General features: G+C 62.3%; 2 protein-coding genes across 3 annotated transcripts in view; one reads left to right on the top strand and one right to left on the bottom strand.

The window, feature by feature from the left end:
• Window positions 1-7,320, top strand: part of POR (cytochrome p450 oxidoreductase) — a 59,307-nt gene extending 51,987 nt beyond the window's left edge. Inside the window, exons 5-16 of the mRNA XM_081257583.1 lie at window positions 229-378; window positions 859-983; window positions 1,384-1,473; window positions 1,860-1,958; window positions 2,978-3,094; window positions 3,201-3,319; window positions 5,198-5,379; window positions 5,535-5,684; window positions 6,032-6,302; window positions 6,384-6,529; window positions 6,611-6,696; window positions 6,807-7,320. Of these exons, the coding sequence (XP_081113709.1) occupies window positions 229-378; window positions 859-983; window positions 1,384-1,473; window positions 1,860-1,958; window positions 2,978-3,094; window positions 3,201-3,319; window positions 5,198-5,379; window positions 5,535-5,684; window positions 6,032-6,302; window positions 6,384-6,529; window positions 6,611-6,696; window positions 6,807-6,951 (1,680 nt within the window). The 3' untranslated portion in view covers window positions 6,952-7,320. The remainder of the gene's footprint in view (window positions 1-228; window positions 379-858; window positions 984-1,383; window positions 1,474-1,859; window positions 1,959-2,977; window positions 3,095-3,200; window positions 3,320-5,197; window positions 5,380-5,534; window positions 5,685-6,031; window positions 6,303-6,383; window positions 6,530-6,610; window positions 6,697-6,806) is intronic.
• Window positions 7,321-7,471: 151 nt separating this feature from the next.
• On the bottom strand, window positions 7,472-13,382 carry TMEM120A (transmembrane protein 120A). 2 transcript variants are annotated; one of them, XM_081257586.1, is made up of 12 exons: window positions 13,175-13,382; window positions 11,428-11,546; window positions 11,055-11,171; window positions 9,366-9,425; window positions 9,054-9,149; window positions 8,887-8,976; window positions 8,612-8,677; window positions 8,452-8,513; window positions 8,253-8,345; window positions 8,065-8,129; window positions 7,904-7,972; window positions 7,472-7,830 (listed from the first exon to the last, which is right to left on the bottom strand). In XM_081257586.1, exons 1-12 carry the CDS (start codon window positions 13,253-13,255, stop codon window positions 7,717-7,719), a joined length of 1,032 nt encoding a protein of 343 aa, XP_081113712.1. In that variant the 5' UTR covers window positions 13,256-13,382; the 3' UTR covers window positions 7,472-7,716. The 2 variants fall into 2 exon arrangements, with proteins under 2 accessions (XP_081113712.1, XP_081113713.1); XM_081257587.1 differs by having other exon boundaries at window positions 7,472-7,755.
• Window positions 13,383-13,394: the final 12 nt, after the last annotated feature.

The following is a 13,394-nucleotide window of genomic DNA, read 5'->3' as shown; positions in this document are numbered from 1 at the left end:
TCCGGAGGTGGCCCAGGGCACCATGTTCCAAGTGCCAGCCCGTGGCCTGGAACCCAGCATACTTCTGTCAACACCCCAGGCCCTCACCTGTGCTCTTCTGGGCCTGCTGTTCCCTTTGCTCTTGAAATGCACCCCGTCCACCTGAACACTTGACTCACCCATCTGCACCCCTGTTGGGAGCAGGCTTAGTCTTGGTTGCTGGGCCTGGCCCTGCCTTTGTCTCCCCAGGGCGACCTGAGCAGCCTGTCAGAGATTGAGAACGCGCTGGCAGTGTTCTGCATGGCCACCTATGGCGAGGGGGACCCCACTGACAATGCCCAGGACTTCTACGACTGGCTCCAGGAGACGGACGTGGACCTCTCTGGGGTCAAGTACGCGGTGAGTCACCCATGTGGGCTCATGCAACCTCCGGAACCCCGTGTCCAAGAGGAACTCCTCCAGTTCTCACCTCGTTTGATCAGCTAGGGCAGGCCCAGGCGCCAGGACAGGGGCTTCGAGCTGAGGGCCTGGTAGGGAGCTCGTGGCAGGGAGTCCCAGGAAGGCCGCTCATGGGGCGACCTCGTCTTCCGCCTGGGCCCGGCCCAAGAGCCCCCCCTCCCATGTCCCAGCCCCACTTTGCTCGGGAACATGTGCTACTGGAGACTGAAGGCAAGAAAAGGGCGGTGGGCTGACCAAGCTTCGCCTGGGCAAGGAGAATCTTGAATGGGCGGGGTGGACCCCCTGCTGCCGCCAGGGTCAAGACCAAGGTGGTTGAGGAGGGGCCTGGACTGCAGGTCACCAAAACAAAGCCACCTCTGGGGCCTTACAGTGCAAGGTGTCGGGCAGGGACCGCTGACCACTGGCCCCTCATCCACACAGGTGTTTGGCCTTGGGAACAAGACCTATGAGCACTTCAACGCCATGGGCAAGTATGTGGACAAGCGGCTGGAGCAGCTCGGGGCCCAGCGGATCTTTGATCTGGGGCTGGGCGACGACGATGGGAAGTGAGTGACCCCCCTCCAGGGCCCCCGCCTTTGCACGCCCCCCTGGGCTGTCGTGTGTCAGGAGCCACAGGTTAGGGCTGGCCGGGGCACAGAAGGGGAGGGCGGGGCCGTGATGTCAGCGCAACTCCATGACCCGCCTCACCACAGGGGAGGGAAGGCCATCCCCCCACATCACCAGTCCCCACCTTCTTTGCTCACCCACACCCTCCAGCTCACCCGGCTCAGATGGGGCTTCCCGGGGTTACTACAGGCCCTCTGGACGCTTCCTGACGCCCTGGGTTACATCACTGGGCGGGCTGGTGTGAAATGAACCCTCCAGCTTGGAGGGGTGATGGGACAGAGAGTCCGAGCTCTCCCAGCAGCCCCATCTGGAGCCTGGCTCATCCCCTCTCGTCCCCAGCCTGGAGGAGGACTTCATCACGTGGCGAGAGCAGTTCTGGCCGGCCGTGTGTGAGCACTTAGGGGTGGAAGCCACTGGAGAGGAGTCCAGGTGAGTGTGCGCAGGTGGGCTGGGGCCTCGGGTGCTGCCTGCCGAGGTGGGGGGACTGGCCTGGCGGGTGTGGTGGGGCTGGAGGAGGCTCCGTCAGGATGTGGGAGGGGTGCAGGCCCAAGCGCTTGGGCTGTGCCTGCAGGTGACGGTCAGGGCAGGCTTCCTGGCCTCCTCAGGGCAGAGCCTCGGGCCTGCTGACGGGCCGCCCCGCCCTCCGAGCGCGAGCTGGCCCCTCCTGCCTCCCACACTCGCGCGTCTCCTTCCTCGGGGGTCACGTCTGGCCCCGCAGCCCTCGCTGCACATCCCATCGCCTCACAGCCTCACTCCCTGCTTGGGACCCGGCCCCCTCCCGGCCCCCGGCCTCACCCTGCGTCTCCCCTTTGCAGCATTCGCCAGTATGAGCTTGTGGTCCACACAGACATAGACGCGGCCATGGTGTACATGGGCGAAATGGGCCGCCTGAAGAGCTACGAGAACCAGAAACCGTGAGTAGAGAGCGTGGCTGGGGCCGGACAGCTGCCCGTCCCATGCGTCCCCGCAGGGCCTGTCCTCCCAGGCCCTGTCCTGTGGGGCTTCCTTACCCCCACATCCAGGAGTGGGCCTGGGTGAGGGCACCTATGTTTCCACTCCACCGCACAGGAGGGTGTGAGGCCTGGAGCAGAGAGAGATGGGAGGCTGCTCTGAGCCCGGGGCCCTGGGGACCCCTCCCCTCCGCTCCCAGCAGTCCCTCCGCCCAGGGCATGGCCTTGGGGGGACTGGCCCTTGCTCAGCTTGTACTTCATTTGCCCTGTAAATATCCTGGGGTGGGGGGTACCCACCGGTCCCTGGACCAGGACGGTGAGTTCAGCTCTGGGTCTAGGTGGAACTTGGGCAAAAGGGCTCGCTTCCTTAAAATCTGCCTCGATGTCTGGACGTTTTGTCCAGAAACATAGTGTTCCTCTCTAGGGCCCCTGGGTGCCACCCAGAATCCTGCTGGAGCCACCCAGGAAACCACCAGGCTAGAACCACCAGGCTTTGAGACCAGCAGCCCTGCTGCAGCTGTAGCCAGAAAGCCCAACATTTCAGTGGCTTCACAGAGTGAAAGCCTCTCTCCTGCTCACATACAGTCCTGGGCCCGTGGGCAGAGGGGGCTTTGCTCCACAGTCACTCGGAACCCAAGCCCCTTCCGTCTTGGGAGCCACCTTCAAGGGCCTGGCCCTCCTTGCGCTCTGCTCACCAACGTGTACAGAGTGTGGAGGGTCCCCCAGGTTTTTAGGGACCAGCCTCAGTTTCCATGTCTGTAAATGGGGACACTGATAACCTAGCTCTACCCCCTTGCGGGGTGCCGGGAGCACCGCTGTGGATTAGGCTGGGAAAGCCCATTACCTAGTTGGAGAGGTTTCCTCGTGACCCTTGGAGGCCAGCTCTGATGTTTCCTGTGTCCTGTGTGGCCAGAAGTGTCCCTTGGGGTGGGAAGATTCAGACTGAAGGCCTGGCCAGTCACTGAGCTGCTCTCCCCACCCAGCCCCTTCGACGCCAAGAACCCCTTCTTGGCTGTCGTCACCACCAACCGGAAGCTGAACCAGGGAACCGAGCGACACCTCATGCACCTGGAATTAGACATCTCAGACTCCAAAATCAGGTATCAGCTGCTGCCACCCCCCACCCCCTCAAACCTTTCACCCAGGCCTCCTGTTTGGGTGCAGAGCTGTCTTCCACCCTCCTCCTGAGCCTCGCATCTCCCCCAGGTATGAATCTGGGGACCACGTGGCTGTTTACCCAGCCAACGACTCTGCCCTGGTCAACCAGCTTGGCGAGATCCTGGGTGCCGACCTGGACGTTATCATGTCCCTGAACAATCTTGACGGTGAGTCCTGGGATCCAGGCCTCCCTACCTACCTGGGCCTGAGGTGGCTGGTGGGAATGGGCCCCTTGGCAAGGTCCATAGGTTGAACTTCTGCTTAGGCCTAAAGCCTGGTGCCCTAGAAGCCCTCATAACCAAGACCCCAGTTACAGGTTGTAGAACAAACTCAGGGTCAGGGGAAAAGGGAGCTGCTGGGTCTGGCACTCTCCCTTTTGGGGTTCCCCCATCCCTTCACTGCCATACTCCCTTGAGGGAGTGTGGGTGCCTGGAGACAGAGCCAGCCCGTGTCCTACAGGGAAGAGAGCCACAACTGGCCACTGAAGGCCCTCTCTGGCTCCAGGGTGTCCTCACCTGTGAACCCAGGGATCCGAGTCAACAATCCTGACAGCCCTCCAGGTCCATTCAGGGTGCTCAGTGTGCAAGGGGCACTACCGTGGGGCAGGGCTGCCCGGCCTGTGAATGCCCCCAGTGCCCCCACTGTCCACTGACCTGGGGCCCAGCTCGGCCTGGCCCTGCCCCGCTCACTCTTGTCCTCAGTGACCTGGGCCTGGGCTGCTCCTTCTCAGCAGCTCCAGAGTCAGCCTTGAGAGGAGCTGCGTGAAAGGGGGCTGATTTATATCAGAATTCACTGTGCCGGCAGTGGACTCACGGTAGTGCACGCGTGGGCCTTTCTTGCACTGGGGGGCATGTCTCTTGTGCCATCTGAGGCAGGACCTTGCTGGGGGTCAGGAGGGGTGTTGGTGCTCACTCTCCCCCAGGAGACTCTGGGCCCCTGTGAAGAGCTGTTCACTGCCAAGAGAGGGCTGCAGAGGCTCCGAACTAGAGGCAGAAGTGGGGCTGTAGAAAAAGTGCCCACACCTGCCCCTGTAGTGCAAGGCCTGAGCCCTGGTTTCTGGGCTTACACAAGAGGGTGCCTGGGTGCAGGGAACACCTGCTGCTTGATGTGGGTGCTGGGTACACGAGGACTTTGAGTTCATGAAAATCCATCAAGCGTTGCACTGTGACTTGTACACTGTACGTCGGTCATACTTCAGTACCAAGTTCAAACCCCTCCCAAAAATAGACCCAAACTCCTAAAGGCTGAGCCGTCCCGGGCCAGGCCCTCTCCTGAGACTCCATGTGGCTGGGCAGCCTCGTGGTTCCACGGGCCTCATTTGTGCACAGGAATAAACACCCCTGCAGTCATGCCTCTAAGAGATGGAGTTGCTCCTGGGTCCAGTCCAGCTCTAGCCTGCTTGTGGGGAGCTGTCAGTAAAGCCAGCCTGTTGACTGTGGTAGTGGAAGGCCCCTGGCAAGGGCTGGTGGGGGGTCTGTGCCAGCAGCTGCCCCTGAGTGTACAGGATGCTGCCCCCAGAGCTTGGCCCTTGGGTGACACATGCACAGGCCTCCGCATGTGTCCAAGCATGAAAACTGACCTGGAGGGGCTCTACTGTCACAGCTGAAGGCCTGGTATTGGCATCGCACAGTCATGAGCCTGGAGTCCCCCGCCACAGTGGACCGGGCCCAGCCCACAGGCAGGCAGGACACACTTGGGGAGCTCCCCCTCTGCAGCCCTCTCTCTGAGCAGCTCTTGGCAGGGGAAGGGTCCCCGAAAGGGCTGATTCTCCTGGGTGGGGACAGTGACTGCCAGGGCTACCCTGGCAATATCCTGCCTCTGATGAAGACTACCTGTCCAGCGTGAAGCTTGAGGGTGGCCGAAGCCTGAGGCTTTGCCCCCAAAGTCAAGGAAGGACCAGAAAGAGCTGGTCTTGCTTCCAGTGCTCCCTGGGCTGCCTGCTTCCTGAGAGCAGGCCTGAGGCTTTGCCCACCCCGTCCCGCGGCACCCCGCCCATCCCGGGGGGCGGCCACTAACCCCGAACCCTGCCTGCCCTCTCCTTACAGAAGACTCCAATAAGAAGCACCCATTTCCCTGCCCCACCTCCTACCGCACGGCCCTCACCTACTACCTGGATATCACCAACCCGCCCCGCACCAACGTGCTCTACGAGCTGGCCCAGTACGCCTCAGAGCCCTCGGAGCAGGAGCAGCTGCGCAAGATGGTCTCCTCCTCGGGCGAGGGCAAGGTAGGCCTGCCACTCGCACCCCAGCGCCCGCCACCGCCTCAGCCCTGCACCGCAGCTCCCAGCCAGCACCCCCGGGCATTCCCCAAGCTGCCTGGGCCCAGCTTCAGCCCTGTCCCCTAGGTCCCCGTGTCTCACCTACATCTGCGTCTCCCCAGGAGCTGTACCTGAGCTGGGTGGTGGAGGCTCGAAGGCACATCCTGGCCATCCTGCAGGACTACTCGTCCCTGCGGCCCCCCATCGACCACTTGTGCGAGCTGCTGCCTCGCCTCCAGGCCCGCTACTACTCCATCGCCTCATCCTCCAAGGTGTGGGCTCCAGGCCTGCCCGCTTACAGGAGACCTAGTGTTGGCTCCTTCGGGGGGCCGGGGTCCCTGGGCCACAGCCCCAGCTCTGCCCCCCGTGCCCAGGGCGGTTCACTCGAGACTCCTGGGCTGCGTGTCTAGTAGGCTGGACTGTAAGACTGCAAACTGCTCTCCGGCCCCAGTGCCGAGAGCCAGTCAGGAGAGCTGCCAGGAAGGGGCCTTTAAACAGGTTTGGGTGCCGCAAAGGGTGTAAAGAGGCACTGAGTAGGGACCCCCGCGGCAGGGTGGCTGGCAGGAGGGAGGGGGCCTCCAGCATCGCCACACTCACTCCGACCCTGCCGCCCCGCCAGGTCCACCCCAACTCTGTGCACATCTGTGCGGTGGCTGTGGAGTATGAAACCCAGTCTGGCCGCATTAACAAGGGCGTGGCCACCAGCTGGCTGCGGGCCAAGGAGCCCTCTGGAGAGAACGGTCGCAGGGCCCTGGTGCCCATGTTCGTGCGCAAGTCCCAGTTCCGCCTGCCCTTCAAGGCCACCGTGCCGGTCATCATGGTGGGCCCCGGCACCGGGGTTGCCCCCTTCATGGGCTTCATCCAGGAGCGGGCCTGGCTGAGGCAGCAGGGTGAGTGCACGGGCCCTGGGCGGGCGGGCGGGCGACGGGGCTGGGACGGGCGTTCCACACCCCCGACTGCTGCTGCCCCAGGCAAGGAGGTGGGGGAGACGCTGCTCTACTACGGCTGCCGACGCTCTGACGAGGACTACCTGTACCGCGAGGAGCTGGCCCGGTTCCACCAGGACGGCGCCCTCACCCAGCTCAACGTGGCCTTCTCCCGGGAACAGCCCCAGAAGGTGAGGCCCCAGGCAGGCCCCCGCGGGGCGGAGGGCGCTGTGACCAGCCCTCCTCACAGGCGCCCCCCTCCCCACCCCCAGGTCTATGTGCAGCACTTGCTGAAGAGGGACAAGGAGCACCTGTGGAAGCTGATCCACGACGGGGGCGCCCACATCTACGTCTGTGGGTGAGTGAGGGCGGCCGCGGGATGGCCGCGGGGCGGGGACAGGGCCTACCTGCCCCTGGGGGGAGGGGGGCCCTTGCCCGGGCCCAGTACCACCTCCTTCCCGCCCCCAGGGACGCTCGGAACATGGCGAGGGACGTGCAGAACACCTTCTACGACATCGTGGCCGCGCAGGGGGCCATGGAGCACACCCAGGCTGTGGACTATGTCAAGAGGCTGATGACCAAGGGCCGCTACTCCCTGGACGTGTGGAGCTAGGAGCTGCCCGGCCCCGCCCCGCTCTGCTCCGCACGCCCTACAGACTCGCTCCCCCATGTAATCGCTTTCCGCACTCCCCTCTGCCAGTCGCCTAGGTGGGTTCTGCTGGGCCCTGCCACAGGAGGCAGGCCCAGTGACTGACAGAGACTGCTCCAGGCCTGGGACGTACCCTCGGACCCGCCGGCCCCAGGGGGCGTGGCTAAGGGTGACGGAGGCTGATGCTCCGTGAACACCTCGGGCCCTCGGTGGCTGAACAGAAGGGGCTCCTCCTCTCAGCTGAGTGGGGCCTGGCCCCTCCCCGTGATTTTCAATGAGTGTAAATAATTTTAAATAACCTCTGGCCCTTGGAATAAAGTTCTCTTTTCAGTATTTGCCTGGTATTGCATAGATCTGGGGCCTCCACCTGGGTCTCCTTAACTCGGACCCCAGAGAGACCTCAGGAACCCCAAGACCCCATGCTGTGGCGGCACAGAGCCCCCAGACCCCCGTCTTACCAGCAGGAGAACACACACCGAGCCACTCTGAGCCTCTCGCCCTTTATTGAGGCCACTGGCCCCCAGCTCCCGCAGGCGGGGACACAGGCCCGGGTCTTCCTCTCCAGCGCCGCCTTCAGGGCCCACAGAGCCCACAAAACCCAGGGGAGAGCAGACAGACCCTCCCAGACGAGAGGAGCCCCCACCCCCTCAACACATGGGGTTCAGAGGCCCCTTCCAGGCCGGGGGGGTGCCATAGAGAGCTGTGCCGGCAGGCAGGGAAGGCCCAGCCTCATTCTTTCTTGCTCCCATGCTGCTGGTTGTGGAACTTCTGGTGTACAACCCGCAGGGTGGTGAAGAAATTGCCGAGGAAGAGGAGGAGGAAGGGGAAGCCACACATGAGCACCTGGGGGAGGAATCGGGGTCAGGAAAGAAGCCAGGCCAGCCCTCCCGGTGTCCTCTCCAGGGGCCCGGCTCACCTGCCACTCCTTGCACTCGGGGTCCCGGGCCAGGTTGAACAACGTCAGCGCGTTAAAAAGCTGCCAGAACTGGGAGGGAGGGCGGTTTTTACACACAGTCCCTGCTCAAATCAGAGCCAGGGACGGACAGCCCGATGGACAGGGACAGAGGTACAACTTACTTGTCCAAAGAAGAGGAAGGGCAGCAGGAAGGTGAGGCCCCGCCACATCCAGGACTGGAAGCCCTCTGCAGGGGCCACAACCAGGACAGAGACAACCCCATCACTCAGACCCAGGTCAAGAGGAAAGGACTTTGCCCCTCCAGCTCCCCCGTCAGGATTCCAGACAGGGGCGGCCATGCCCGACTCACCCACAGTGAGGTCCATGGTGTGCCTCTCGCCCAGGGCCCGCAGGCGGTACAGACAGCCGCTCTGGTAGTAATACTGGAGGAACTGCACAAAGCCTGGAGGGCGGGGGAACATCAGGACTGGGCTGGAGTCCCAAGCCCCTTTCCCACCCCTCCTGGGGGTGGCCAGTCCTAAGCTCAGCAGGACCTCTGAGACACTCACTCTGGTACATGGAGAAGGACAGGAACTGGTTCCGGAACTTCTGGTACATGAGGCCGTCGGGCCTAAGGCAGAGAGCAGAGGGAGGGGTCGGGACTCCGGGATGCCACATCCCCCTGCCCCGGCTCCCCCGGAGACCCTGGGACCAAGCTGCCCCACTCACCATGTCAGCATGACTCCTGACAGGAACGTGGACACGTAATGATGGAAAACCCACCAGCCTTTGATCCTGCATCAGGAAGCCACCATCACTCCTGTCCCCTCAGCCCCCAGGATCAGTGCTCCAGAACAGGAAGTGGGAAGAAACCAGTACCCCAGCCAGTTCCTGCTTCTCAGAGGGCCACGGCACCCGCCGCCCCCACCCCGCTTTCTAGGGCAGCTCCAGTGTCACTCCCCCCAGCCCCCAGCCCCAGGAGCCGGGCTCCGGCCCTCGCCCACCGGGAGCCATTGTTGATGAGGATGCTCTCACGGATGGTCAGGGTGCAATAATACCAGACCAGCAGGAAGTTGAAGGCAGCATCTGTCACCCTAGGGAGGGGTACAGAAGGTTGGTGCCAGAGCCTGGAGAGGGCACAGGGTCCAGCCCCCTGCAGCAGGACACCCACCTGGAGTTGAGGAGGAAGCGGCAGGTGAAGGAGATGAGAATGAGGATGATGGTGAGGTAGAGCTTGAACTTCTCGTACTCGTCTTTGTAGGCAAACCTGGGGAGAAGGGAGGGGTACACACTCATGGGACAGGCTGGGATGCTGGCAGGGCCCACCCACGCCTCTGGACACACTGCTGTGGTGGCATGGGGCCAGCATGGGGGAGCAGCCCCTGAACCCCAAGCTTAGCCAGGGAAGCTGGGGCAGACTGGAAGGGGCCTGGGGCAGGGGAGGGGGAGTAGGGTTGAGACCCTGCCCACGACAACAAATTACTTAGCCTGCTTGCTCAGGAGTGTCACGTTGACATTGCCCAGAACCAGGCTCAGATACAACCTAGGGGAGGGAACACCAGGTGAGGAGAGGTAGCCTTCAGCCCCAAGTCCACTGCAGCAACCCACATCTGTGACCACACCACCCTCCTCCCAACCCAAAAGGGCCTCCTCGGAAACCCTGGCTATATTCTGACCCCCGAGCGCCCAGCCTCCCACCCACAAGGACCCTCTCCCTCACTGACGCTCCCAGGCCCTCCTGACCCTGGTCTCCCTTCCCGAGCCAGCTGAGTCACCAAGCCCTCCTCCACAACACGGAACCACTTTCTTGCCAATCCTTGCATTGCCATCACCCCACCATCTAAGCTTGTCTTGCCCTTCTCTGCCAGAGGAACTCCGTGAGGTGACTGAAAGCTACAGTCGTGTATTAAGCAGCTGTTCCCATATGGGCTCTTGTTCACACTCCAGCCGTATGCACAGGCTCAGAGGGGTTCAGGGACTTGCCTGAGGCAGCGAAGAGATTACGGGGCACAGCGGGGACGGGGACCAGGCTGTCTCTCAGCATCGCCACGGGCTCCCTCTCCCATTCTCAGCAGTGGCCTTATCCAACCCTCTCCCAAATCCTCCATCCTGTCTCCCTCCGGCCAGGTGACATCTCCCCTGCCTGCCTCCTCACCCTCATCTCTGCACCCCCTCATCCCAGACAACAAGGGCCTACACCCGCCCTTTCCCACCTCCCCAGGGACTTCCCTCCGTTGCTTCTGGGTCTCTCCCTCTGCTGGCCCGCCTCGCAGCAGGTAGATATGCTCAAGTCTTTCCTACGGACAAAGTTACACACACACCCAAACAAAAGCCACTCCTCAACTCTCATGCCAAGTCCTAGTCAGCGGTTTCTAGCTGCCGGTTTCTCCTTCCACGCACAGCCGAGCCTCTGAAGCACGGCCTAAACTTGGCTGTCTCCTCAGCTCCTCTGTCATCCCCAATATCAACTTCCAGCCCTACCCTCCTGAGAAGCGGTTCTCTCCAAGGTCACCCTGACTTCCAGGAAACATTTCCCCTTCTGTATTGCATTTGACTGCCTCCCACGCTGCCCCTGGCCAACTGATCTGAGGCTACTGGCCAGTCCTTCCTTCCTTGCCTTCTGGGACATGCTCTCTCCCAGTTGTCTTGCTGCCTGCAGTTTCTGCGGGATTGTTTTCCCTAAGCCTAGGCTTCCGCCATGTCCTCTGCTGTGACTGCAGCTGATCTAAGTGCATGACTGACCTGTCACTCTCCCCTGTCCACTGGGCCAGAGGGAAGCTCTGCAGGCTGGCTCCCCCTCTGGTCTCATTGCAACCTCTCACCTCCTACTGAGAGCTATGGCCATGACACCTACTGTTTCCGCCTTCCCATGTCTGCCTGGCTCACTCCTCTTTATCCTTATGACTCAGCTCAGGCATCACCTACTCCAGGAGGCTTTCTCCGACCTCCCAAGTGGTTAGGTACCCCTCACTGTGCTCCCCCCATTCCCTATACTTCCCCCACAAAGCACTCATTGCAGTGAGCTGTCACTGTCACTCAGGCTGTCCCTGAGATAGGACTGTGTGTGACTGGTCAGCCCAGAGTGGGTGCAGGAAACCAAGCAGACGAAGACGGTGCTTCAGGCCTCCCTCTCAGAAATGGCTGTGAACTGAGCTTGGGGGAGGAATCTCACCCATTCTGCTTGGGCAAGTAGGCCTCCATATCAAAGAAAAGGCCTTGTCGCTCCTTGATCTGGTTTTCCAGCTCCTGCGCAGCTTTCTCGGCCTCTGACGGGAGGGAGGGTTTACATCTGCAGGTGCAGCCACAGAAGCCAGTCAGAACAGGGGACCCCCATGTGTGGTATCACACCTGACACCTGCGCAGCAGGAGAGCAAATGCAACCCAGAGAGGGGAGAAGCCATGCCCAGGGACATCTGGGAGTCAGTGCCAGCTCTCTACCCCACCAGGTCAGACACCCACCCCCAGTCCGAGGCCACAGGGTATGGGGGTCTGGGTATGATGAGGTATGGGAGGGCATGGGAGAGTATATGGGGAAAGGTCCTAACTTCTTCAGGACAAGGGCCAGCTCCTGGAGCTGCTTCTTCTGCCGAGTGATGGAGCTGGTACAGTTGTTCTGCAGCTTGGTCAGCTCCTCCAGCTTCAGGCGGTACAGCCGGTGGGTCTCCTGAGAACCAGGTTGGGGTAAGGCTCAGGCTGGCTAGGGGGCTCCCGAGCCAGAGCCTGCTGGGAAGGAGGTGGGGCATGGACTCCTCCAGGGCTCCTTGGGAGGGTCTCAGCAGGAAAGGAGACAGCCAGCTGTGCCAGCCCAGGGAACTCCCTGAGGGTACTCTCTCTCTAAGGCAGGCAAGGAAGCAGGGGTCTCCCTGTAAGCCCAGAAGCCCCCACAGTACCCCTCTCCCAGAAACAGAGTTCTCTGAAGGTTTTCTTAGTCTCAGCCCATCTACTAGTTGTTCCCACCCCTCTCTGGCCTATCCTGAATCTGGATTCTAGGCTCATGGGTCTACCTTCTGGACCAAGCAGGCTACCTAAAGCCATCCCTGGCCCTCTCAGATCCTCCTGCCTAGATAGCCTGCAAGTCCAGGGGAAGATGAGGTTGTCCAAGATGCCTGCTGCTCTGGCACTCCCAGCATCTTCCTCCCAGAGTAAAGGTCATCAGGCTTTAGCCCTTGGACCTCTTGCTATAAGACCATTCCTCTACTCTTCCCCCAACACCTTTGATCCAAGGCTTCCCAGAGCACTTTGCCCCAATGGATGAGTCTTGAAAAGGAACAGCCTAGAGATGGGGCAAGGAGCAGTGTGAGGAAGGTCAGGCAGGGGCTGAGGCCAGGACAGTGGTGACCAGGCTGGGAAGCACTAATGGTAGCAGCTTGGCCAGGCCAGGGGCAGTCAGGCTTCAACGTGGACAGGAAAGGGCTGGAACCAATCCAGGAGAGGCAAAGTCCTGATCAAGTGCCCAGCTGACCTGGGCTCTACCCTGCCTGGGTCTTGTTTCTCATGCCCAGGAAGGGCCACCTCAGCCTACCCCCAGCCACCACACTCTCCTGTCTGCCTTTCCACAGAACAGCACAGTGGCCCATACCAGCCAGACCCAGACGATTCCTCCCTTGGCTTCCCACTGGTCTCAGAAAGATTCCAATCCCTGTCAGCCGGTGAGGCCGGTGAGGTCTCTTGGCAGGGTATGGCCCACCCACTTTTCCCCTCACTCTATGCAGCAGCCACGTGGTCCTGTCTTGGTGGGAGCTGTCCTTCACCCTGGATGGGCCCCGCCCCCATCCAGGGACTTCACCTAAACACCACTTCCCCCGACCTAGACCAGGCTGCCTCCCAGACTGCTCCCCAGCCACACTCAGCCCAGACCACGCGGCCCGAGGACGGGGAAGGCGCTGCTCGCCGATCCGGCCCGGCCGGCGCCCACGGCGCATTTGCTCAGTAACTGACATAAGACTGGCCCCGGTCAGCTCGGACGCTCCTGGGAGGGGACCGGGTCGGAGTCGGGGCCTCTTTCCGAGGCCTCAAAGGGAGGCCGGAGTTCCGCCTGGGTCAGTGGGGTCACTCCGGGGTCGCGGCGGCCGCACGGGGAAGAGGTCCCGCTGCCGAACATTCATTTGAGGCCGAGGGGAGGGTCCAACCAGGGACACCAGGACCCGGGGCCTCGCCCCCGTCGGGAGCGACACCAGGGTCCCCAACCCCTGACCCCGAGCTCCCCGCTGCCCGACCCGGGGCTACCCGACCCTTGACCCAGAGCCAGATAGACATGGCTCGGAACCAATGGGGGCCCGCATCAGCACTTACCTGGATGCCGTGGAAGTCCTGCTGGAGCTCCTCCCAGTCCCGCAGGCAGTCGCCCAACGGGCCCGGAGGAGGGGGATGCATTGCTGCCGGGCCGTGAGCCGGACTAGCCGAGAGTAGAGGACAGAGCGGCAACCCCGGTGGCCCCGAGGCGCCTCCGCCTCCTCCGCCTCCTCCGCCTCCACCGCCTCCGCCCCCGTCAGCTTCCGGGCTCGAGCCGCCG

This window comes from Mesoplodon bidens (assembly GCF_964165515.1).
Source record: "Mesoplodon bidens genome assembly, chromosome: 15".
NCBI lineage: Eukaryota > Metazoa > Chordata > Mammalia > Artiodactyla > Ziphiidae > Mesoplodon > Mesoplodon bidens.
This window is presented reverse-complemented; position numbering and strand designations above follow the sequence as displayed.